The sequence below is a fragment of the Callorhinus ursinus genome, unplaced genomic scaffold (assembly GCF_003265705.2).
Source record: "Callorhinus ursinus isolate GAN/ISIS: 27379988/994484 unplaced genomic scaffold, GSC_fseal_2.0 scaffold5, whole genome shotgun sequence".
In the NCBI taxonomy this organism is placed as follows: domain Eukaryota; kingdom Metazoa; phylum Chordata; class Mammalia; order Carnivora; family Otariidae; genus Callorhinus; species Callorhinus ursinus.
Genome location: NW_027397067.1, coordinates 25,082,091 through 25,108,578, shown reverse-complemented (window position 1 = coordinate 25,108,578; position 26,488 = coordinate 25,082,091). Strand labels below are relative to the sequence as shown.

Genomic DNA, 26,488 nt, shown 5'->3' with positions numbered 1-26,488 from the left:
CGTTGAACGTGCTTTACTTTCAAAAAGATCAATCCAGAAGCTGTGTGGTGGTGGACTGTGAAAGAGCAAAAGCGGAAGCCTCAGAGAAATATGTAGCGAAGCTGCCAGTATTTAGACCTGTTGCCTCCAAACTTTTTGGTGTGTACTGTTACCCGTAAAAAGTTTTGGATCTTGCACACTCACTGTATACGATATAAATTATATCACATGCTAGTATACGTTAGACATTAAACCATGCACTGATATATTGTGTGTTTATGAAATAGAAATAACAAATAAAATATTTAGAATAAAATTTTTAAAAACTTTTAAAAATATTTTATTATCTTATCAGTGTTGTAAAAACATTTGCCTTCACCAAAATATTATTTGGTATTTCTACTATTATTTTAATTTCAAATTTTATTAGTATTTACAATTTCTATCAGAGAAATATGACAACATAGGCTCAGTAATTTTGAAAAGTTTTATTTAGTACAGAACTTCAAGCACAATTTTCATTTATGTCGGTTTAAAAATGTTTGCTAATCATGATAGCTTCACTGTCACCAGCTAACATATCAAAGCAAATGTTCATTAATGAATATTTAATAACATGGTCACCATTCCAAATAGTCTTGAAAATTTTTAATTCTTTGACGAGTCTGTCACACGTGATTGGATCATCATTATTTTTCCTCATAAGGTGGTTGACAGAAAGCTTGTTATCTTAAGCAGGGTAATTATGACTGTTAAACTTCCTTGTGCTTTCATTACTAAATTATTTTAAACCTTGGGGTTCTGCAGGAATTTTCTAAGAATATTCATCAATGTAGGGCACCTGGGTGGCTCAGTCAGTTGAGCGTCTGCCTTCGGCTCAGGTCATGATCCTAAGGTCCTGGGATCGAACCCCAAATCTGGCTCCTTGCTCAGTGGGGAGCCTGCTTCTACCTCTCGCTCTGCTGCTTTCCCTGCTTGTGCTCGCTCTCTCTGTCAAATAAATAAATAAAATCTTAAAGAAAATAAAGAATATTTGTCAATGTTCAGTAAAGTCTGGATTTCAAAAGTAGTTAATTCCCTTACTTGAGTCACTAAAATGTACTATGTGCAAAAGTCTTAAAAGCAAACAGCCACATGAGGAGCATGGTAAGGCTGCTTTGGACAGCTCACCAGTCCTTCAGGACACCCCACTCACTTCTGGGGACATGCGGCCCTTACCTGTGTGGACCTAGGTGGGGAGGGGCTGTCAACCCATTATCCTATAGAAAATCTTAATATTTTTTTTTCTTTTTTTATTGCATTTCTGTCAATTTTATTTTATTTCTTAACAGAAGTAATATACTTTGAAAGCAGTAAAGGAACAGAATGATTGTACTTAAACATGTAGTTTCTTTTTTTTAATTATTATGTTATGTTAGTGTTTTCTCTTCTTTAGATAAAATTAAATAGAAGTAGGAGTTCTTGTGATTTTTAAGCACTTTTCTTAATGGTTCTTCTGGAGCATTCTCTGGGAGCACAAACTCCATCTTGGATACCATTAATCTATGTGAGAAACAATGGTGGCTTGGATTAGGCGGTTGGCAGCTGAGGTGATGTCAAGCATTACTTCTAGCGGTGAATGGTATCAGAGATAACATTCTGGGCAATAAATGCACTTATTGTTATTGGATTGCCATAAACCCTAGGGGGCTTTTTACTATTCAAAGCTGAACATATTAATTTTCAAAAAAGAAGATATCTTGAGGTAACAACAATTCATACTTGACATTTCAAATTCATATTTAATGTTTTAGTGTTACTCAACTTTTTTGGAAATTATGCTTCTTTTCTCTTACACTGCAAAATTTTGGTTCCTAAAAAGAGTACCCTAATTACTTACTTGTGTTATTCTTCCTCCCCGTTTCCCCTTAATACTACCACAGAGAGCCAACTGAATAAAGTTACGTGTTTCTTCAGAGCTCTGTCTTTGTAATATATTCCACTAAGGATATACACTCATTGTGTTTCAAAGTTATTTGAAACATTGTTGTCCCCTCTACCCAGTTCCCTTCTTACTCTCACAGATAACCATTTTCCTTCTTTTTAATTTATGATTCTATGTCTGTTTTTGCAAATAAAAACAAGTATATATTGTAACTGCATGTGTGTATATGTGTACTATTTCCACTAATATTTCTTACAAGGGGAATATTCTAGTTATATACTTGTATACCATGCTTTTTCACTTAGCATCGTACGCAGGGAGACCACTCTGTCCCAGTGTACAGAGATTTTTCTCGGTCTGTTTTTCCTCTGCATAGTATTCCCTTATGTGGACACACCATTCAGCCAATCCCCTTTGTAACTTTCCAAACATGTGGATAGGAAACTGGAGGCTTACAAGATGAGGGAGTGAAGTGAAAAGGAAGGACTAGCAGGAGAAAGAAAAGCAATTGACAAAGATCCACAGGGCTCAGGGGGAGACTCTCTGAAAAGGTTCAGGTTAGCGAGGCTTTCTTGTCTTGGGTGAAATATGGTTCATTGGTTGTGGTAGCAATTCCAGGGTGTGTGTGTGTGTGTGTGTGTGTGTGTGTGTGTGTGTGTGTGTATGTCAGGGGCTAGGGGACTTCCCACACATCACCAAGCAATTCTCAGACACAGGCAGAGTATCTAGGAAATCAACTCATTTCTGACACCATCTCCTCAGAGATAGCATCAGATCCCACAGGGGAAGGTTCAGTCCCACAGGACTCCTCTCCACCTCAAATGCCAGCCGCATGCCTAGGTCATTACCTGCGCTTACCACCAGCTATAGATTGGGGTTCCTGTGAATCCCTCCTTGAGGTTCAGATGCCAGTCACAGGTCTAGGTTTTACCTGTATTTCTGAGCAGCTGGCTATAAATCAGAGGTTCCCACCACTTCCTCCCTGGGCTCAGTGAATTTGCTAGAGCAGCTCACAGAACTCAGAGAAACATTTTCCTTATTAGATGACCAGTTTATCGTAAAAGGATATAACTTGGGAACAGACAGATGGAAGAGGTGTGTAAAGCAAGGTACGTGGGAAAGGCACAAACTCCTGGGCCCTGTCCCGGTGCCCCACTCTCCTACACCTCCATGGGTTCACCAGCCCCAAAGCTCTCAGAACCCTGTGGTTCTTGTTTTTTTGTGGAGGCTGCAATAGATAGGCATGATTGATTATATCATTGATCATTGGCTGTTGACTCAACCTCCAGCCCCTCTCCTATCCCCAGAGATCAGGGGGTGGGACTGAAAGTTCCAAGCCTCAGATCACAAGGTTGGTTCCACTGACAACCAGCCCCCATTCTTAAGTGCTTCCCAAAAGTCACCTCATTAACATAACAAAACACACATTTCTCACTCTCAGTCAACACTTAGAAATTCCAAGAGTTTGGGGAGCTGTGAGCCAGAGACTGGAGGAAGACCAAATATGTATTTCTTTTCTTTTCTTTTTTTAAGATTTTATTTATTTATTTGACAGAGAGAGAGACACAGAGAGAGAAGGAACACAAGCAGGGGGAGTGGGAGAGGGAGAAGCAGGCTTCCTGCTGAGCAGGGAGCCTGATGTGGGGCTTGATCCCAGGGCCCCGGGATCATGACCTGAGCCGAAGGCAGATGCCTAACCGACTGAGCCATCCAGGTGCCCCTTGTTTTTCTTATAATCAATCACAGTATCACAGATGGTAAGGAGAAATTTAAAGCCCGAGATTCAGATTCTTCTCGGTGCACTAGTCTGCGAGATCTACATTTCACCAGAGAGAAAGGAATTACCCTTCTACAGGGTAGAGCCACCCTAGGAATCACTATCCTTGGGCCAAGGAGTGGCCTAATGCGTGCCTCTCCCCCAGGAACATCTATGGTTTCTCTTCAGGCTCTCTATGCGGGGAAGCATAAAAGTATTTGTGTTCAACTGCTGCAATTTTCCTCAGCCAGAACTTCTCGATACATCGATCTTTCCCTCTTCCTCCATGGAAATGTCTCTTATATTTGTACTTCAAAATATTTTTTGGAATTGAGTAGAAAAAGAAGGGAAGAAGGAAAGAATGAGGCAGGGAAGGGAAGAAAGAAAGGGGAAAAAAGGAAAATAGAAGATTATTGGTGTATTTCAGCGATGCATTAAAGATATAATCATTGTCGCTTTAGAGAAGTCGTCCATCATACCTTATCAAAATTATCATGCCATCTAGTTCTATTTGAAAACTCTATTGAAAACAAGAAAACAATTAGATATACTTTTAAAACAAAACAATTAATTATAATATTTTATTGAAAAAGAAAATACAGCAGAGCTCAAAAAGCTACACTTGTTAGGCTTTATAAGGACAGGTTTACACAGGTTTTATGTATGTACACATTCATGACATTATATCACATCAAAGCACCTTTCACTGCCACAGTGTTAAGTAATGAATAAAACTTATCCAAATTAATCTTTAAAAAAATCTGAAATGATATAGTATATTTTAGGATTATGTACATATTTGAAATATTTAGATATTTTAAAAATGCATTATTTTCATATGTGCACCACAATTACCTCCCATTCTCAACCACTATGGGACCAAAATTCTGTTTGTCAAATAACAAAACACAAGATCCTGTAAGCTATCTCCAAGCACCAGTTAAAGTCAGCATTTAATTCCTCATCAAACCAGAAGCTTCTAACATATGTAAAGTGAAGTGGGTATTGAAATAATTTAGTGTCTCAAATTTTTTTCTTACTTTAATTACCTGATTATTTTAGAGAAAAATGGGGGGAACTGATCAATGTTTTTCTGTTTGATAGAATCCTAGGGCTCTCAGAACAAACTTCCCACGCACTGGGGAAGGTTGGGGTATGAGCAGATCCATTTTGTATGTAGTATATGTTAGAGCTTTATATATAATTGGGATCATAAAATGTGTTCTCTTGCTTTAAGTTTGAAAATACTAATGTGGAAAACTGCTTCAAAATATATTTCATTTGGTTATGCTAACGTAGTTTAAGAAACATTTCTGTCAAAACAGATTATCACAATTATGTGATATATACACATAATGTCAATGACATACCTCAACTGGAAGTTTGCCTAAGAATTTTGTCTTCATTAGTTATATCAACTGATATAATTCTAAGTTTTTATGTACATTTGTTAGGCTAGAAGGACTTTGAATGGAATAACACAATTTTATCATTAGCTAAATAGTATGACTAAAGAACATTATCAAATTTTAGACCAACAGGTAAAAATGGAGAGATAATCCTTTTTTATGAAATTAATTATTTTAACATATCTCCTTTTAATCTTACATACTATGTTGAATAAAAATAATCACTTCTGAAAAGGAGACACACTTTTAATTCTGTTTGCTAATTTTAATTCTAATTGTATTTGTGATGTAAGCCAAATGAAAAATATACTTTAGTAATACCTAGTTTAAAAAAAAAAAACACTTCGATAAGCACCTTAGAAATAAATTTTCATTAAAAAAAACATTATTATTTAGGAAAGTGGATGCCAAGATATAGTCCCTCTCTTATCCTCTTTGAAAATGATGTCAACAGAATCAAGCATTTTCAAATGCTGTCAGATTTAAGGAGTACCCAAGAGTTCCAATATTGAGGAACTTAAAATTTTTTTTTAACAAAAGCAACGTCTTTTTTTGCCCGCCAAGCAGCCACCAAAAATTTATTTTCACAATCACCAGAGGGCGCCAGTGCCTGTGGCATAGTCGGTGTAACCTTCAGGTGATACTTGAATTTGGACATTGCCACGCTAAAAAATGCCTTAAAAAAAGAAATTTGATAACTTCTAAAGAAATATATTTACATTCTGTAACATCTAGATAATGTTGGACTGTTACACAAAAAAGAGAGTTCACTGGCCTATTTCTGGGTAACATTAATTTAACAGGATTTTATTAATATTTCTGAATCAGGAATTGAATGGATTATCGCTTTTAACAATGAATAAAAAGAGCATTACTAAAACTATTAGCACTAACAATTCATTTAGCACCACGTATTTAGCACCAGAATCGATACTGATAGTTCACACTTAGTAAAAACTTCAACTGAAAAGAAACCTCAAAGTTGTAGCCAGGATATGGTGGTTGTAACGCATTTTCAGCACCATTAACGAGTGAATTGTTTAACTTTCTAAGCTTTTGATTGACCTCTCATAAGTCAAAATTATATCATGGCATAATTTTTTAAAATCATTTTGCATGTGTTCAAATATGCCTTTCCCCACACATATAATGACAATATAATATACATACATATATATATATATATATATACATATGTAAAGTCAAATATACTGTTAGGCACTGATAGAAATCTAACTTTACTCTCCCTAAACACTTTGGTAGGTAAAAGCTTCCATTTATGTCAAAATTTGCATCCTGTGATACTGTGGAACGTAGGGGATGTTGTTATACAAAGGGAGAACATAAACCACAGGTTGAGCATTATTGTTCCTTCCTGGACATATTCAAATTATCTGCGTAGCTTATATATTCACTTAATAAGCAGGGTATGAACACAAAACACTCCAGCTGGTCTAAATATGTATCAGATTTGCTTATGTAAATGATACAAGTTGATTTTACACAAGCATGTATTAATGAGAAAAATGCACGCTGTTTCAGTCCAAATAGTCCGAGTATATTTTATTGGGTGAACTTGCCTTCATGTCTGGTCAACTCCTTGCTAGAGTTGCACGGAGCTTTCGAATGACTGTTTCCACAAAGGTTTCAAGTAAACGTTATGGCACTGCCAAATGAAGCTGGTAGGGCAAACCCTGATGAACCACAGAAATCACGATGCTTAGGCTACCGAACAGAAGCAAAAATGGTACTAATAAAAATTGTTTCCACCACATTTTAAAAACAAGCTTATCTGTCATAACCAGCAACATTAAGCCTGTGCCCACACAACTTAAATACAATTCTATAAAGAAATCCATCAGTTTAACAGCTAAAATTGTCATTTTTCCAGTCTTCTGATGACATGGAAGCCAAAATAAAACAAAACAAAACTGTATTGTGATGGAAGTGTTTTACTTTTTTACTGAAAACTCCATGCCATAGAGAGAGGATCAGTACTGTGGAATATGGAGAATATAGAGACTACTCTTTCTTTTGAATGATATGTTTTGAAATGAATACCTCAATATTGACTATTTAAAGCTGCTCTTAAGAAGTATCTGATACCCAGACTCTTTCTGCCCCTGGGAATTACAGTGAGAACTAGCTATCCTAGCACCATGGTTGAATGTTGTGAAAAACAGGACACACTGTTGATATCAGCAAATTTTCATTTGCTTTAGCCTGGAACATGAAACAGTTCACATGTCTACCTTATATTACTAAATTTAAAAAGTACACATAGCATAACAAAAAATACCCGTTATATTTTCAGCTGAGTTGTTGAGTTATAAATAAATGTATAGCTCTAGTGATTTGGAAAGGACTGTGGTGTCAGTTATTCATGCCTAGATCCTAGTCTTAATCTGGTATGTTTGATGATGTATCTGGATTTTTGATGCATCCAGAGCTTTTTATTTAAGAAATTTTTTTTGTCTTAATAAAACATGGAAAAGTGGGACTCCTCTAAATTGTTGCAATTCTAGGTTTTTTAGTTAATTCTAAAAATATATTCAGAGACACGTTTATTAAACACTTACTGCATTATAACCACTGTGTAAAAAGCTGGGATGAATACAAAGAATCAGACAGTTTCTGCCAAAGAGAAGCTCATAAAACTTAATTTTTTCCCAAATAAGTCTCACAACATTAATGTTGCTTTTAATATTGATAAATTGCTATTAGTATGGTAACTTTAGCCTCAGAAGATCCTCTGTGAAATATGTAGCAGATATCATTATTCTTTTTCAGAACTGAGAAACCAACCCCCACAGGCAATCCAGCAACAGGACTGGAACTGAGAACAGTCATGTTTGTTTAATAGTACTTTTGCTACTTCTATAGAACAAGTCTAGGAAAATGAAAGTTGGAAATACTTTCTAGAGAAATCAAGTAAACATCCCACTAATTGGCTTTCTCTTCAATTGCCCATAGTTAGATAAAAGTTAGACTGGGGCCCGAATCTAACAACTACTTCTGTTCTTCAGTTTAGTATCCAAAAATATTTATTTTTCATACAGTCTATATATGTGCCCACAAGAGCAGAGTAGTATGATATCAAAACATTTGGTCACCACATTCAATTTGTAAAAGGAATTAGGCCAATTGTGTGTCATCATGTAAACCTAAACTCCAGATGGTGGATTTTTCCCTCATTGACTGGATTTAATTAACTGTCATCTTTCAGTGCATCCGCCCTAAGAAATTGCAAATGTGTACAGAATTTTAAACAAGTAGCTTCTTTCTGTTATTTGCACTCTGGAACTAACCCTGTTTGCTTATTCTGTAATTCTATGGAAGCATTACATAACTTGTGAACACTCTCTCTCTCTTTCATTCTCTTTCTCTCATAATCTCTCTTTCATTCTCTCTCTCTCTCTCTCTCTCACACACACACACACACACACACACACACACACACACACACACACACACACAACATAATATAAGTGTCTTGACCCAGATGTTGAATTTTCCTCTCTAATAGCGAATTCCTGAAGGAGGAAACATTGCATTTCCAAAATCACATGAGTGAAATTTTCATAGTGACTTTGATTTGACTTCCACAATCAAACTTAATGGAGAACTGAAAATTATTCTTCTACATAGACATGGAAATAAGATTTGCTAATTAGTCCTTAGCAAATCATCTGAAGAGCACCACTTTGCCAAAACCTAACTGTGGTGTGCATACAGAATCTTTAACGTGATGCTTAGAGGCTCATTACGATAGGATGGATGCTCACCAAATAATGATGTGAAGAGATGGAAGTGTCCTTGGCATCTCACATGTTTCTTGTGGCATTCTTCACCCTCTGCTGACAGGCCTCGAGATATACTAGACTCTCAGGAAGGGCCCTTCTGAAGCTCTCACCTGTAATTTTTTGTGCAGTAACCCTATTTCTGTGACTTAACATACCTGTCCCCTAAATCTTAGTTTTCCTGGGCCTTGTCAGGTTTTTTAGCGTCTTGCTGTCTGCCTTCCAAACTCACTATTTACTCTAATACAGTAATCCCTGGGCAGTGAATTCTTTTCTGCCTCTTTTAGTTCCAAGTGGTGTCCCTACATTTTCATGCTAATCAGAAGCCTTGCATATCACACAGTGTCCTCATCCCTATTTCACCTATAGGTGACCAGTGTGGCATCTATTTACTCAAACTTACATTAAAATCAATTTGTTAAAAAACTGTAATTTTGCAGCAAAATCTTAAACTGCATTATTTCCTGAATATTTTTGCGAGCTTCTTGAAGGCAGGAACCGCATCTCACATCTTTGCATTATCAGAACATAACTTGCAGAGTGCCTTGCACATAGGAAGCACTCAACACATGACTACTAATTCAATAAAAGAGATTAAGCAAAAGGTATGACTTGAATCTTACGTAAGTTGCGCATATCCTTTGGTGAACCCAAATAAGACAAAATACCTCCAGAATGAAATCCTTGGTGGCTTAATTAAATTATTATGCCCAGACATCACTGAGTGTTTTTTCGCAAATTGTCACTTTGTAGATATTATAGACATGGGTGCTGAAGATGTCCCACCACCTCATATATATTTCAGAATAGTATATTTTAAAATTTCCCTCAAGTTAACTACTGAATCACATTATTCTCTGTGTTACATCATCTGTTATATGTTTGTGCATGTATATCTACATACACATATGTGTATATATATCTACATACACACACATAAATTATAGGTCAAATATATATTTGATTCCTCACAAGTGTAACATAATTCCTTTGGGAAGCAAGTTTTAGAATTGGATGCATCAACTATGTCAATACTACATAGACAACATTTTAACTTGGGCTTAGAGGTCAGAAGACAGAAATGGATGTTTTGATTAACTCAAAGGTGAAACAAACATACTAGACAAACACTAATTTATACAGTGAATAATAAAAGGAAAACAAGATTATTATAAAATATGTATAATATGTGCAAAACTCAATATATATATATGCCTATGATTCCCAGAAACCATTCTATTTCCTGGAGGAAAAGATAAGCTTATTTAAACCAGTATAGGTAGTTTGACGTTACTCCTGGAAAACAAAGATTGTCAGTACAAGATCCTCCATAACTTGGAGGGCAAGCTGAACATGGTACCCCTACTTTATAGGGTGCTTCTCCAATCCAATTGCCCCTAGAAAGAAGAAAAAAAGTACAAAGATAAAATTAATGTTACATTAATGCCCATTTAAAGAAATTCGATTGTCCTTAAGCACATGACCACATGGATTGACATGTAATGATCTTTTTGAGAAGTTTGTCAGCTTAGAAAGGCACGGAAAATTATATCCATTTTTTTCTGTTTTTTAAGATTTTATTTATTTGAGAGAGAGACCGTGTGAGAGAGCATGAGTTGGCGGGGGAGGTGCACAGAGGGAGAGGGAGAAGTAGACTCCCTATGGAGCAGGGAGCCCCAGGCTGCATCCCAGGACCCTGAGATCATGACCTGAGCTGAAGGCAGACGCTTAACCCACTGAGCCACCCAAGCACCCCTCCAGTTCTTATTTATACAGTAACTTATTATTTTATATATCTTACTATTTAAATATTTCTCTCTGCAACAGTTAATATTACCTTAATTTACAGATAAGACGTGAAGCACTACAATGAATGGTGACAGAATTAGTCATCTGATGCCAGGCTTGATGCTCATTCAGTCACCGCATCTGTCTCTGCCCTATAAGTGCCTTCTAGAGTATGTTGGCAGAACACATTCCCATTTTTAAAACTCCTGCTAATGCTAAGGATGGTAATATTTACATGTATTTAGTATTTTCTAGGAGGCTTACAAATGATGAAATAAGGAAGAAGTTGCCATAAGTTGTCATGGTAAGAGAAACAAAGGTGAAACAAAGGGAAACAAAGGGCTCAGGGAAACAAAGGTGATTTCAAAACCTTTACCTATGTGTAAACTCATAGCTTTTGTTTTTAGTAATACTATTTGTTTTTTGATAATGCTAAACACAATAAACTAAATTATTTTGCGTTGTCAATATTTTTATCTGTATTGATGGCCATGATCATAATAATACATCAAATTCATCATTTACAATAGTCGGAAATAGCCACAATGCCTTACTGTTCAATTATGAGGGAGAAGGTAATAGATGTATTTTCAATAGCATGGTGATTGGTATTAAGAAATAGCAACATAGCCAGCATTTTGAAGGAAATTGAATGGTCAGGAGAAATATGCTTGTCAGTAGTAAAAAGTCAGGGTTGAAAATAAGCCAACAGTAGGTAAGAGGCTAAAATATGAAACAGGTGGTTCTCATCTTCTTTAAGACCTGAAAAAGCCCAAGAAGTGACTCTTAAAGTGTATCTACATAAAATATCTGCTTAAATCAGTCAGTTAAAAATTCAGGTTTTGGGGCACCTGGGTGGCTCAATCGATTAAGCATCTACCTGATGCTTAATCAGCTGAAGTCATGATCCCAGGGTCCTGGGATCGAGTCCCACATCGGGCTTCTTGCTCAGCGGGGAGCCTGCCTCTCCCTCTCCCTCTGCAGCTCCCCCTGCTTGCTCTCTCTCTCTCTCTCTCTCAAATAAATTAAAAAAAAATACATAAGTAAAATCTTTATAAAAATTCAGGCTCTGATCTATAAAATATTTATAGAGGAGAATTTATCTATAAAAATGAAAAACATGCTGATTAGTGATTCATATTACAAAATGTCATCAGATTCCAAGAGCATCCATCTCTATTCAGTTTATTCTATACTCTGCCCCCTGGATAAGCTTTCTCGGGTATAATTTGGATAATGACACATGCTTACTCCAAAACACTCAAGGAGGCCCATTCGCTTGTGAGTGTAGCTCACTCCTTTATCCTAATCTCTCCTATTCTATATTAATAATCTTATTTCCCTCTATATCTTTATCCAAAGCTATAAGTGTATATGGGCCCAGCCTATGCTATTTTAATTTCATATTTTTCTATTTATTCTACATAATCTTTTGAAATTACACAGCACATATTTTTGGTAACATAAACTTAAAAATACAATTTTATTATACATAAAATGTATTACATATTACATTATAAACTTTTACATAAATCACAGATTTTTACAAAATAGAGGATAATTACATTCAAAAGTAAATCGGTCAACTACTAAACTTATATTATTCATCCTTCCATTTTTTGTTCTATTCCATCTAATTAAATTCTCCCTCCCTACCTCCCTCCCTCTCTCCACCTCTCTCTTTTTTCTCCCTAAAAAACAGGCTTGAGATAATTTTCTATTGGCATTGGAAAATTCACACCCAAATGTCAGTCAAGATTTTAAAACTTTTTTCATTGCCTGGGTTTCAAAATAATGGTTCTTTTTAATAGGAAATAAAGTATATTAACACAATATCTTAATCTTTCATATAAAGCAATCAGGTATCTCATCAATAATATTAGGAAATTTGAATCAGTGTTTAAGAACAAATGAAATAAAAATCTCTTTCACCATCTGAGTACTACTTGGCCTTTATGTCAGGAAGAGGGGTAAAGGCTTAATAGGAAAATATAAAGTGTGAAACTGAAAATATCAAACAAATGCACACTTTTAATGCTTTTTGTAATCCAGATACATTCTACTTTCCAAACCTTATTATTCTAATATTTATGAAGGGGGACCATGGGGAAAATCGCTATTTTTCTAACTTTGCAAAAACACTGCCACTGGCATACTACCATATAAATGAGTAATGCAGTTATTTGTGAAACATTTTCTCATTCCCTCTCCATATTGGCAAAGCTGGAGAAAATCTTTGTTTGGGACTTACTTTGGAAGACACCAAGAGTGTCATAAATCCTTTGCACATTTTGCTATTTGCTCCAAATGGGAACAGACTCATGTATAAATATTGGAACATTTTATCATCTCCAGAGTTACTGTTATCAGGAAGGCATTTTATCAAATGTTAACAAATGCTTATTTATACTCATCTTATAGAGAATATTTATAAATATGGCTATATTTTATAGTCTTTGATCAATTTTCACAATATATATGCCATAAAATGGAACTAGTGAAAAAATTTTGTTTTATTTTATTTTTTTTAAAGATTTATTTATTTGAGATAGAGACAGAGAGAGAGAAAGCACGACTGTGGGGGAGGGGGCAGAAGTAGAGGGACAGAGCTAATCTCAGACTCACTGCCGAGCAGAGTCCCACCCTAAGATCATGACCTGAGCCGAAATCAAGAGAGGGGGACTCTAAATCAATTGAGCCACCCAGGCGCCCCTAATAAGAAAATTTTAAATTTTCAATACTGAAACTTAAACCATGGCAAAGCTTTAATTTAAAAGGAAGTCACAGCATTTAAATTTTCCCTTCTGGCAATGAATGACTCCTTAACCATCTATAAAATCAGTAAACTATAATTTTTAGTTTTACTTTTAAAAGAAAGGAAGAAGGACTGTGTTTTGCTTTCCCAGTGAAAAAAATGAGCCAACATTCTAGTACTGATGGATGAGAATATTGCAATGTTGAAACATTCCCTACAAGATTCTTTTCTGATAACTTTTATAGAACTATCAAAAGCCTGAAAGTACAGTGTTTATTTTGCAATTATCATGACTAAAAATAGGTGAAGGGAATTTAGTGAATCTCTGTATCTGATTGTTTTGCCCACAATTTTAGCCCCAAATATCTATCTTTGTGAAAAATAACTATTCATCTCATTATTTTTCATGTATATGAGGTCATGGGAGATTTGAGGATTAGAGGCTATTGTAATTAAATCTTATTCACATCAAAATAACTAACAGACTGGAGATATTTAATATCATTAGAGGTTCCAGGAAGTAAAATCCAGCCTAGTACTTACTTTGGGGCATAGTTGCATACCAGGTAAACTGCACGTCGCCACACAGATCCCCAGACATTCATGTTTTGGCAAGTATGAATTGCACATCCTATCCGATTGGAGGTGGCCCAAACCATCTGCAAAAATAAACCAATACCTCATTATTGAAGTTAAAGATAAGAAAATGCATATTGCCCAAAATAGTAAGAGCATTTTTAAAACTATGAATCAAAAATTAACAAGAGAATTGAAATAACCTGCGTATAATGTGTGCACATGGGGCCAAAACATCTCATAGGACATCTGGGGTTGCAATCCTGAGGGTATGGAAAAGCATAATCTTTCACTTCATCATACCATGGCTTGACCAGCTGGAGAATAGAGCGATATCTGGATACCAAGAAAAACAATGAGAACTTAGAGTACAGCAGTGGTAATTTATAGTGGACTCATGTTAAGTTGTAAATTAATAGTTCTTTTTGCAGATTATTCATGATGACTCAAGAGCAAATCCATACCTCACAATTACCATCATCACCTATTCCCCCAAGTAGCGCCAAGCATGAAAATGCCCGGGACTAAAGCAAGTGAGTCTATATTCGTTTAAGTATATGTCTGGTTGTTTCAAAAAGAGAATTACAAATATTTCAGGAATCTTCATCTTTATCTTGTTTTATCTTGTCAAAAATTTCTCCACCAGAATCATGTACACAATTAAAAATTAGATACATAAATTGTAGTTGTGATACTAGAACTCAGTGTGTTTTTTCCCTTAAACTTGAATCATTTTAATTTTAATAGGAAAATCAGGCACACCTGATTTTTCTCCTGTATATGGAAGAGAATGGGTCTTTGGAATGTTGGATGATGACATTCCTCAGTGGTGGAAAAATTATCCTATCACTGGAAAGGGCCTTTCCCATAGTTGTACATACTTTGCATATATGTGTGTGTGTGGGTATGTGTGTGTACATATATATGTAAATATATAACACACAGAGACATATATAAATATAGATATATCTAATCATGGGAAAGTTGCATAAACACAAAAATGGCTTCTGCCACATTGAAAAAATCTCCCTGAGGTGGGGGAATCCTTTCAAAGATTCTATGAGGTAAGTGAAGAATACAGGCTAAGAGAGGGTGTTCCAAGGGTGAAAGGGGAAACTGGTCTTATTAGGACCTTTTAACCAATTAAATAATCCTTGAAGACATCTGAAACAGTCACAGGCCAAGCATCATTGCCTGACACATAGTGAGTACTCAATAATATTTGCTGATATTAATTGAAAATGGTGTCACTCCCCCTTGGGATCCATAAGTAATAAAGTGTGTGGATGAACAGTATCAGTGAAACTGTTTCCTACCTTCCAGTTCGTACAGATAGATTTTGGCCCAAAAACCTCAGTAAATAAGAAGGTCCATGGTCCCAAATGCAAGTAGCTGCCCAAGCCTCTGCAGATTTTGCAAGATTTTCATCCCAAACCTGTGAAGGGGAAAAAACCTTCAGCTTTACCAGTTTTGCTAGTAACTGACAAAAGTAAGAGGAAGAAATGGTACTACTATTTCCTAAAGTTCTTTCGATTCTGGTTCCTTAGACTATTTTAACTAAAGAAAGCAAATTTAGACCATTGATATTAAAAGTTCTATAATGTGATATGATTATATCACAGAAAACATCGCTGTTTTTACAGTGTCATCCAAATCCCAAGTCCAAACATCAGTTTTAGTAAAGGATAGGCTAACAAAAATACCACATCTAGATGTAACTTGGAGACACCTCATACTGACTACTGAATTTTTAACCCACCCAAGTCAACTGATTTTCCTAGAGGTCATCTTCCTAGCAATGAGGAGCCATTCTATTAATATATTTTAAAAACTAAGATCAAATTATTTATTCAAATTCATTTACCAAAATCAATAATGTCTAATATTACACTGCAATTTTTAAAGGTCAAACTATATTGTAGTATAGTAATTCCCAAGGAGCCTTCATATTTTATAGCATTTTAATCTTTGGTAGTAATAATAATAATATGAGAATTAAATTTTAGTGGGTTATGAACTAGAAATGAATTATGATAAAGAATAATTTGACTATGCTACATACAACTTCTGTGAAAATATAGCATATTATGGTTCAATTAATAAATTAAGAAAAATAGTAATTGTTCTCAAAAAAGGAAGGTGTTTAAATTGATAAGGGTGTTATTGATGTATAATAACCCTTCTTTAACTGAGAAACTATGGGACAAAATTTGAATGAGCCTTAGATTTAATAGATATTTATATTAGTTACCATATAGATTGACATTTTCATCTCTGAAGCTGTATGGGGAAATGAAGCCAAGCATTTGTGGACCTGCCAGTAATAAATCAACCTAAAATGGTGATCTATTTTATGACAAGTTTCAAGGTACAAAAACTCAAAATAGAGAATATTTACAATTCTTGTAAATCAGTATAAAAAAACTGCATTCAAAATTTTTCCCTACATCAAAAACTAATGATGTAATGTATGGTGATTAACATAACAATAAAAAACTAAAAAAAATTTTCCCTAGTAAAAATATAATTTAGTGAAGTATTTTTCTCTTATATGGAATGGTTTTAATTGAAGTTTGTAGTTTGTATCATGACATTACTTCCTAAGTTATTTAAATATTATTCCAGCTATCTAAAAAAATTGTTCAAATTTTGACTAGACAGTAGTATATTTTAGAAGGTAAGAACTTACATGAAAAAGTAAGTGCCAATTTTATAATTACTCAAATTCACATGGAGCTCCCCACAGGAAATGGCATAGATGTTTTTCTACTGATCATTGTTTTCCTGTTTTTCATAGTCTCCCTTATTTTATCATTCTTTGGGGACTTTCTCCTCTACCAAGTTGTATGGAGCTAAGCAAGACTCACCTACATTAGGGTTGATGGCCTTGAGTTACAAGCTTTCAAGCAAACGCATGAGACTGCTTGACTACAACAGTGAGAGGCTTAATTTTCCACAAGGATGGTGGGATTCATATATTTATTTAAGATAACAATGTATTTAAGGGAAGAGAAATTATTTTAGTGATTTTAAATAAAACAGGCAAAAATCAAAATAATAGATGAACTCTTCCAGAGACACTTTCATCCCATGAGGCCATGGCAGCCACCTTCAACAGAAATTCGTTAGTTACTCCGAAGTTGTTTTAAATTAGGAAAACAAAGTCATCTTACATACACTCATCTAGAATTACACTAAAATAAACTTATAAAGTTGTATAAAATGAGAATTATCTAAATTCTATGGTGACAATGGCCACATCTTCTTAAGGAGCTATAGCAAGACACACTTTTCTTAGTTACCCAGAATATCATCTGCCAATTAAATGTGGCAAAATATTACATAATGCCATTTTAATCAGTGAGTAATCAATGTTAAATACAGTGTCAAAAATGGAAAACACTCTATCATAAGAGATGTTGTACTACAGTTTTCATAGTTACTTAGGTCAGACATGAATTTTATGAATTATTGCTTCAAACTTCTCCATTGTTTTACCTGTAAAAATTTGGGCAAAGTGTCAACATACAAAATAAATTTATAATGAAAATCATAATATCCAAGGACTGGAATTAACTTTTAAAAGCATTGGGGTGCCTGGGTAGCTCAGTTGGTTGAGCATGGGACTCTTGATTTCAGCTCAGGTCATGATCTTAGAGTCTTGAGATCAAGCTCCAAGTCAGGCTCCACACTCAATGGGGAGTCTGCTTGTCCCTCTCCCCCCGCCACTCTCTTTCTTTCTCTCTCTCGCTAAAATAAATAAATAAAATCTTCAAAAAAAAGTATTTGTTTGGATGATAATGGATTTATCTAGTATTTATTCTTTTGATGTTTTTCAATGAAATATGGATTTATGAAATATGGATTAGAGTTCACTGAAGTACAAAATAGTATAATTAATTCACAAAGGAATTCCAGATGGAATGGCATCAAAAAATTATGTCCCCTGATGGGTTCTTAATTAATTGTAATCAATTGGGGAAAAAAATGCATCTAAGTATTATTTACATATTGAACTACAATGTATACTCAGATCAACAACTGCTAAAAACATTTTATTATAGTCTTATCCTAAAATATAAGCAGAGCACGGCACAGATAACACTGACCTGAAAATAAAAATCTCGTGTTCTAACCCTAATTCTACTGCTAAGATCGTCTGTGACTGAAGAAAGTCAAGTATTCTTTCTCCCACTTAACTCATCTGTAAAATAAGATTGGATAAGATCATTTCTAGGGTCCCTTTCATCTTCACGTCTCATAATTTAATATACCTAAGTAGCACCAGCATCAAAGCCAGTAAGATGTATATTATATTGGCCTATAACTTGCTCAATCCTAGCCTTTTCCATTCCACAGAGAGAATAAAACTAGATTCTTTTCAAAATAATTAACAATATTTAAAGCTGTTAAGAATTTAGAAGTAATTTAGCATATATAATTCTATCTTTATACTCATTCATGTATTTTAAAACTTAATATTGTATATGTCACAAAGATAAACTATTTATTATATATATATAAGATGTAGATTGATAGATTGATATAGAGTTGTATTTAGATCTCAGTCTACACTTATCTGAAATATTTCTACTCAAAACATCAGTTTGGATATATGGATTAATCTTTTATATGGCTAAAAGCATTTTTACTTTATTAAAGTGTTGGTCATTAAAAAAAAAAATGAACCAAAAAGTTCATGCCTGAAAAATATCTTACATGAACATACCTTGTTAATGATGATAAGGGATTTTGACAAGAAGACAATGTATTTAGCATTACTGATGTCTACATTTTTAGGCATGAGTTCCTATGTACAAATATTACAATGAAAATTTGGGGGAAGATGGTTAGGGAGGAGAAGGGATAATCACTTTTTTTCTCTCTCCATGTTTACTTTTAGGGAACCGATGGGAGGGATTTCTGTGTGTCTCTATGTTCCTGAAGGAAGATGCTAGAGAGACTGATGGGCATGGGCTATGTACGCCACCTCCCCGCCCCCGCCGGAGCCGGCCATTTTGACTCCCCGTGGGAGACATGGTCCACTGTCCCTTTGATACCCACTGCAGGGGAAGTCAAAGGTGCTATACTCTTTCTTGCCTCTTTGTCTTCAAGCAAGACTCACAACTCATCCTGTAGAGAGGGGAAGATCCAGCCTGAGTAGGGAGTTCTGAAATTTAGGAATTACATCAATCACATCTACTAGTAAAGTTAAGATCTGCATTTGCTATCTGTCTTTCTCCTTTGGTTATAAGTTCCAGGAGAAAGTGGATATATTATTTATCCCCTTAATATCCAGCGGTATTTAAATTTATTAATATGATGAGAGGTGTTTGAGGTTTGAAAATAACAAGCAATGATAACTTTATTTAATAACAATAGATTTCAACAAAAAATTGGGGGCTATAAAGAGTGACCCAGTATGATCTATTTTTTTCCTATCCAGAGGCTCTAAATTGCAATGCATGTGGCCAGCGCAACTATGTGAAAGAATTTTTACAACTTATAAAGTTCAGAAAATGAAGATGTAAATTATTTAAACATTTAACTTCACGTATATATTTCTGGATGCTTGATGGACAATCTATCTGCTGAACTTTTCTGAGTATGTGTAGCATTTACTTGAAATAATTTTATTTTATTTTTAAAATGATTTTAATTATTTATTTGACAGAGGACAGAGAAGCAGAGAGAGAGAAAACAGCAGAACAGGGAGCCTGATGTGGGACTCGATCGCGGCACCCAGGGATCATGACGTGAGCCTAAGGCAGACACTTAACTGACTCGCCACCTAGGCGCTCAGAAATAATTTTAATATTGGATCCTACAAATATAACAACAGAAAAGGGCACACATGTGCATCCTATGGAATGTCTAGTAAATATGCAACATACTATTTATTACCTTTTGTTGGAAAACTAAATATATGATACTTAGTTTTTATTCAACCAGCTTGAACATTCTGTATTTCTGGTTTCTGCCCTTTTAAATAGGTAAGATGATTTTGCAAAAAATTTAGTTGTAAACACTTAAAATTTGATCTTGCCTCCTAAAAGTGAGGCAAAAATTAGGAATATTATTCATGGATACCCAAAAACACTTACAGGACACACTAGAACTGAGATATTATGATTAAATTAGATAGTCCACAAAATAAAGATGACTTAAAACAGTGTCAGAGCATGCATATGATTGTAGCTGTGCCCTATTGCTCCAAATGATTTTCTTATAATCCTTGTTGTTAGAGCCATTTAGTTGGTCAGCTTATAAAATGATTGATTTATCTTTGTACTAAAATGTTCACCATGAACTCTTCTACTTGTAAATAAAAGTTAGCATCTTGTCTGTGAAAACCACATAGTTGGACTAAGCCCTAAGAGATATCCAAACTTCAAGCTGATATCATTTAAATATCTAGAAGTGTTGTGGCTCCAAGAAATAGGAGGGGTATGAAAAGAATGTAGATTCTCATCAAGTTTAGTAGTCTTTAGAGTTTAAGCCAAAGAAATACCAAATCAAATCAAAGAATGTTGCAGTATGGGAGAAGTTCGCTGACTTTCATAAGCAGACAGAAGAATTGGATAGTGATATAATCCAGCCCAGGGATGAGGTTGTTTTGCCAGCCATCCGTAAATTTTGGTATCCACAACACAGTAACAGCCAGAATCATGAAGCACATTGACATCTGAAGCACCCATCTTAAATCTCAGTCAACATCTCGGACAACAAGTGTACTCAGACTAGAAGGCAACCCTAAAAATTACTTGGGAATACATCCTCAACATTGAAATAGTGCTTTTTTATAAAAAATGGGTAACATCTATTAATTCCACACGTAAGATTTAAATGTATGAGTGTTTGAAAGAATCGAATTTAAGGTATTAGAAAAGAATTTCTGGCTAAGGAACCTGTGTGTACTTGATATTAAAATTAGTAATGGTTAAGAAAATATGCCTTAATAGGCATATTTTCTAAATTGCAATGCATGTGGCCAGCGCAACTATGTGAAAGAATTTTTACAACTTATAAAGTTCAGAAAATGAAGATGTAAATTATTTAAACATATAACTTCACGTATATATATAAACATATAACTTCAAGCAACAGGTTGTTAGTCTTGTAATTTCAACATAAGCATATCAGTGAGTAATTATTTAACTTGAGATTTTAGGTTGAAAATTCCAAGAAAATCTTAAATTTTTAAGATAGTACTGCAAAATTTAAAACTTAAGAGTCGCTGTATTTCTTAGACTTTTTTTCTTTTTTAAAAAATTTTTATTGTTATGTTAATCACCATACATTACACATCATTAGTTTTTGATGTAGTGTTCCATGATTCATTGTTTGTGCATAACACCCAGTGCTCCATGCAGAACGTGCCCTCTTTAATACCCATCACCAGGCTAACCCATCCCCCTAACCCCCTCCCCTAGAACCCTCAGTGTGTTTTTCAGAGTCCATCCTCTCTCATGGTTCATCTCCCCCTCCGATTTCCCCCCCTTCATCCTTCCCCTGCTGCTATCTTCTTTTTTTTTTTAACATATAATGTATAATTTGTTTCAGAGGTACAGATCTGTGATTCAACAGTCTTGCACAATTCACAGCGCTCACCATAGCACATACCCTCCCCAGTGTCTATCACCCAGCCACCCCATTCCTTCCACCCCCCCACCACTCCAGCAACCCTCAGTTTGTTTCCTGAGATTAAGAATTCCTCATATCAGTAAGGTCATCTTTCTTAGACTTTTAAGACTCTTTAAGGGGCGCCTGGGTGGCTCAGTCGGTTGAGCATCTGCCTTCTGCTCAGGTCTCGATCTCAGGGTCCTAGGATCGAGCCCCGTGGGCTCCCTGCTCAGTGGGGAGCCTGCTTCTCCCTCTTCCCCTACCCCACTCATGCTGTCTCTCCCTATCTCTCTCTCTTAAATAAATAATCTTTAAAAAAGACACTTTAATATATGAATAAATGTATACATGCAGCTTAGGAAATTTAATTAATTAAATCTGCTGGTAATAAATATTAAACAAATGTGTTTACAGCTAAATTAAGGAAGAAACAGGAATATTATTTTTGGCCTCTTGGAAAATCTATTCTGCTCATGGATACTATCTTCAAAGACATAAAATGCTAAAAATTAAAATATCACACTTTGAATTTTTAGAGACATATTTCTAAATTGGTTATTGTCACAGACAGGGTGGTAACAATGCCACTAGAGACAATTTGGCATGCCCCATAGACATGTATTTTTTTGGACATTTATGTTGTCATTTCTTGTATATTCTGATAAAAAGTAAAGTCAATTTAGATAGACAGGCTTGGAAGTTTTAAAGAAATAAGTTAGCTAAGACTGTTTGATCTTTTCCTGGGTTAGTCAAATTGGAAAAGGAGTACTGATTTACAAAAGTGAGAAAGAGCCATTACAAAGAAATTAAGTGATGATGAAATTATTTCCTCTGAGGGCAGCTAAAAGCTTTAAAAATGCTTCACAGGCATGATTGTGACTCTGATTTGAAATTGGTTGGTTTGTCCTCATTAGGTAGAAATGCCTGTAAAATGGCCAATAAAGGACACTGAAAGCAGAATACACCAGACCCAGTGTTAAACCAGACAGGAAGGTAGGAATGAGCTTTGGTAAGGCTAGGGAAGGATGGGGTGAGGTCAGGTGGGGTAGGGCAGAAGAAGAGAAAAGGCCTTCATATGGGAAATTCTGGGCATTGATTAGACTAATGAAATTGATTCTACTTTATAGGAGAAGTAGATAGTTAAAGAACTTGATAAAAAAAAATTCCCTCAAGTCTCAAAAATAACTTCAAAATATGGGAACATATTACACCACAAAATACCAAAGTAGGGTCCAGAGCATTTTTTAAATGCTTAAAAGAAGATAATGAAGACTTCCCTCAGGTAAGATGAGTGCTACCTTTCATGTAGGCAGGAAAGGAAAATTTCTATGAAGACATGAGGTAAAGTGGACTTTTTTTAGAGGGAATCATTGCCAATGACATAAATTTATTAAACAACAAACAGAAAAAGGCCTCTCTTGACCCCTTTCCATCTTCTGATTACTGCATCATTCTCTCCTTTCTCTTACAGTGAAATTCCCTGAGAATCATCTTAACTGAGAATTCCCAATTTCTGTTTCCCTTCTCTCTTGAGTCTACACTGGCAGACTCCCCATCCCACCTCCACTCCACCCAAACTGCTCTTATCAATGTCATCAGTGGTCATTTCCTGGTCACCGTCTTACTTGTTCTATCGGTAGTGTTTGGCATGCCTGACCGACCACCTGCTCTTCCTGGACACACCCCCATCTCTTGGTTTCACGACCCTACACTTGCCCTGATTATTTCTGGTTGCTGCTTGTCCTTATGCTTGCTGATTCCTCCTCATCTCTCCAACCTATGTGCTGGAGGGTCCTCAGGACTCAGGCCACATCCATTTCTCTTTTTTCCCCCCTTTGTTTCATCTATAGTCACTGCTTAGGTAATCTCATCCAGTCTCACAGATTGAAATACCATTTATATGCTGGTGGTATTGTTCCAAATTTTATCTCTAGACCACTCAGTTGAATTCCAGACTACTTAATCCACCTACCTACTTTAAGTGTCTACTTAGCATACCCCAAATTGAGCTCCAGATATTCATAACCCCACTCCACTCCCTAGCCCCTCACCAGCTACTCCAGTAGTGTTCCTTCTACGAGTGAATGGCATTGCCCATCTTCTCGTTCAGGGAATCACCAAATCTGTCCCAGTGTCTGTTATATTGTCTGTGGATCCTGCTGTGCTACAAAAGCAGAGTTGAGTAGTTGCAACATACGCCATATTTACTATTTGATCCTTTACAGAAGAAATTTACCAACTGCTGTTGTAATTGCTCAGGCCAAAAATCTAAGTGGTCATCTTTACTCTTTCTTTGCTTCATAATCTTGATCAGTTCCATCAACAAATCTTGTTGATTTTACCTTCAAAATACTGTACATTCAGAATATAACCACTACTCATCACTGCTATTGCTATCCCTTCGGTCAAAGCCAACATCATTTGTTATCTGGGTTATTGCAAGAGACCCCTACCTGAAGGAGTGTTTCATATCTATGAAGCCTTAATATGTAAATTAATGAGTGTATGGATAAAAGATAATACATTCAGAATTTGAAGTAAGAGTACTTAAATACGGTTGGTGTTTAGGAAAGAAAGTTCTAGTGCTTTAAATCTATGTATGGATAAATGGGCACTATGAAACTGTACTTGACTCAAGTGTTTTTGGAAATAGTAGAGTACTGTATAAATATAGTCGCACTCAAATGACTGTGTTGGGGGGATGGTCTAGTATTGAAAATGAATAAAGTCGTACTGGGTGTAAGACAGTGTTTGACCTCTGGACAGTTACATGGGGAAAAAAAAGAGACTCAGAAATGAACAAATCTGCCCCACCCAAAGAAGCAACTCCTCTCTGACCAGTTGCTGACAAGTAGGAAGTGGGCTCAATGTCTCTAGAACTTTCCTCTCTTGAAGATAATCTGGAAATCCTGATGTACATGTGAAATGTAGCAAATTAAACATTTGGCAAATAATTTCTAAAAATGTAAAATTCTGTACAGTTCAATATCATGTGGAGCAAATTAAATATGCCCACTAATTAGAATGGTTGATGGACCTACAGTTTACGAACTCTGGTGAAAGGTATCATTCTCACCATTGCACTCACACCGATGTGGCATCTTCCCTCCTAATCTCCATTGATGGTGGCAGGAAAGAGTGTCCCTGGAGCCACCTTTGCCCCAAACCTCCTATAACAGACTTACCACATATGGGCTGCTGTTTTGTCCTCAACAGTGAAAAATGCAAGAAACCCACATTTCCAGATTAACCAATAGGACCCTAGGTAATGCAATCATCTAGGCAGCCAGTAAATGAATATTCATTGGGAGGCATTGGGTACTGTGAATTCAACAGTCAGCAGGGCGAACACGAACTCTAAAAGTTTAGGGAAGAGACAGATAACAAAAACACTACCAAGCAAATAAATGAATAATTGCAAACTGTAATACATCATATAAATACATTATTATATGACAAATTATACATATATAATGTATATAATGCATTATATTAAAAAGCTTCAGAAGAATCATGTGCTATTTAAAAGTTTGCTTCTTTTAAAGTCTCCTTAGTCAATCAAGTATATTCCCAAGTGAGCATTGTTTCATATTGCAGACCCACAGTGCCCACATGATATTTTGTGAAAGCAGGTGCTGAATAATTTCACGTGAAATTTTGTGATAATATAGAATTACCACTGGGATAATTCTTCCTTTGGCTTAACCTATTAATTTGTGCAGTATGTAGTCTCTGGACAAACAAGTAGAGATTTAAATATTTTTATTATTTCCCTCAGCTCAGTTTTGTGTCCTAAACCATGATTGAAGAAATTTCTCACCTGGAAAATTACTCTAGGATCTCCTGGGGAACTTTCAAGAAGATAGATGCCTAGCACAATCCTGGACCTATCAAATCAAAATGTTAAGATTGTGGATCTTGAATGTGTGCTTACAAAGTAGTTCTGTTCTCTTCAGGTTAGAAATAATTATCTAAAGCCTTTTTTGGTGGAGAGTCATTTTGATTGCAGAGAGCTTTGGGCTGCCCCTCTCCTCTCCCATCCCTACTTACCCACTGCCACACCACAAAAGATGCTTAAGAAGAAGGGGACATTTCTGATAGTTAACATCTGTTAATTTTCACATATAAGCACTTATATCAGTATCCTCCCTCTAAACTCTGGTCTGTTATTGATTGAAGTTGAAATAAATATTAAAAATAACATTTTATCATGAAAATGTCTCACTGTCACAGATGCTAGGTGCCAAATTCCATGAGGATATTTGTTCTGTGTATTCAAGGAAGACAGAATTATTGGTGAGAAAGATAGAGAGATCGTTATGTATGTTGCTATACAAATAAGCTAACATCATTCACTCTGACAGTTACAATTTTAGGAGAAAGGAACATGTATTCTGTGGTTACGTGGATATGAATACAGAAATAACATGGTATTTACAGTGCTTATTTAGATATCATGGGAACTCTAAATGGCTTTATTAACTGAGATTATTACAAATAACATGTGGGAGAAACATATATAGAACTTTCTGAAGATCTGAAATCTTGAAAAAAAAGATACAAAATTTAAAAAGGATCCTTCCCTATGCATGTGGGGTGAGTGTCCTTTTATGATAATCACCTGTGACCAACAAGGAATAACCAACCAGACCCTAAAAAGGAACTAAGCCTTTAAAGGTGCTCAATGGTGATATCAATAGAAATGTTAACAGGATTTAAGTTCCCTGGTTAGCTTTCTATAAAAGACCAACCTTAAAGGCCCTCACTGGCAACCCTGTTGGGACCCCTCTCACTCTTGAGAGCTTTTTCTGTATCTTCACTTAATAAACTTCTATCACTCAGGCGCCTGGGTGGCTCAGATGGTTAAGCGTCTGCCTT

At 35.5% G+C, this 26,488-nt stretch overlaps 1 protein-coding gene across 2 annotated transcripts in view; it reads right to left on the bottom strand.

Moving 5' to 3' along the window:
* Positions 1–483: 483 nt before the first annotated feature.
* The window catches only part of PI15 (peptidase inhibitor 15), a 37,424-nt gene continuing 11,419 nt past the window's right edge, over positions 484–26,488 (bottom strand). For both annotated transcript variants that reach the window (XM_073892904.1, XM_025871461.2), the window contains exons 3-6: positions 15,304–15,422; positions 14,191–14,323; positions 13,955–14,070; positions 484–10,265 (exon numbers count right to left, since the gene is read on the bottom strand). In XM_073892904.1, the coding sequence (XP_073749005.1) occupies positions 10,130–10,265; positions 13,955–14,070; positions 14,191–14,323; positions 15,304–15,422 (504 nt within the window). In that variant the 3' untranslated portion in view covers positions 484–10,129. The remainder of the gene's footprint in view (positions 10,266–13,954; positions 14,071–14,190; positions 14,324–15,303; positions 15,423–26,488) is intronic.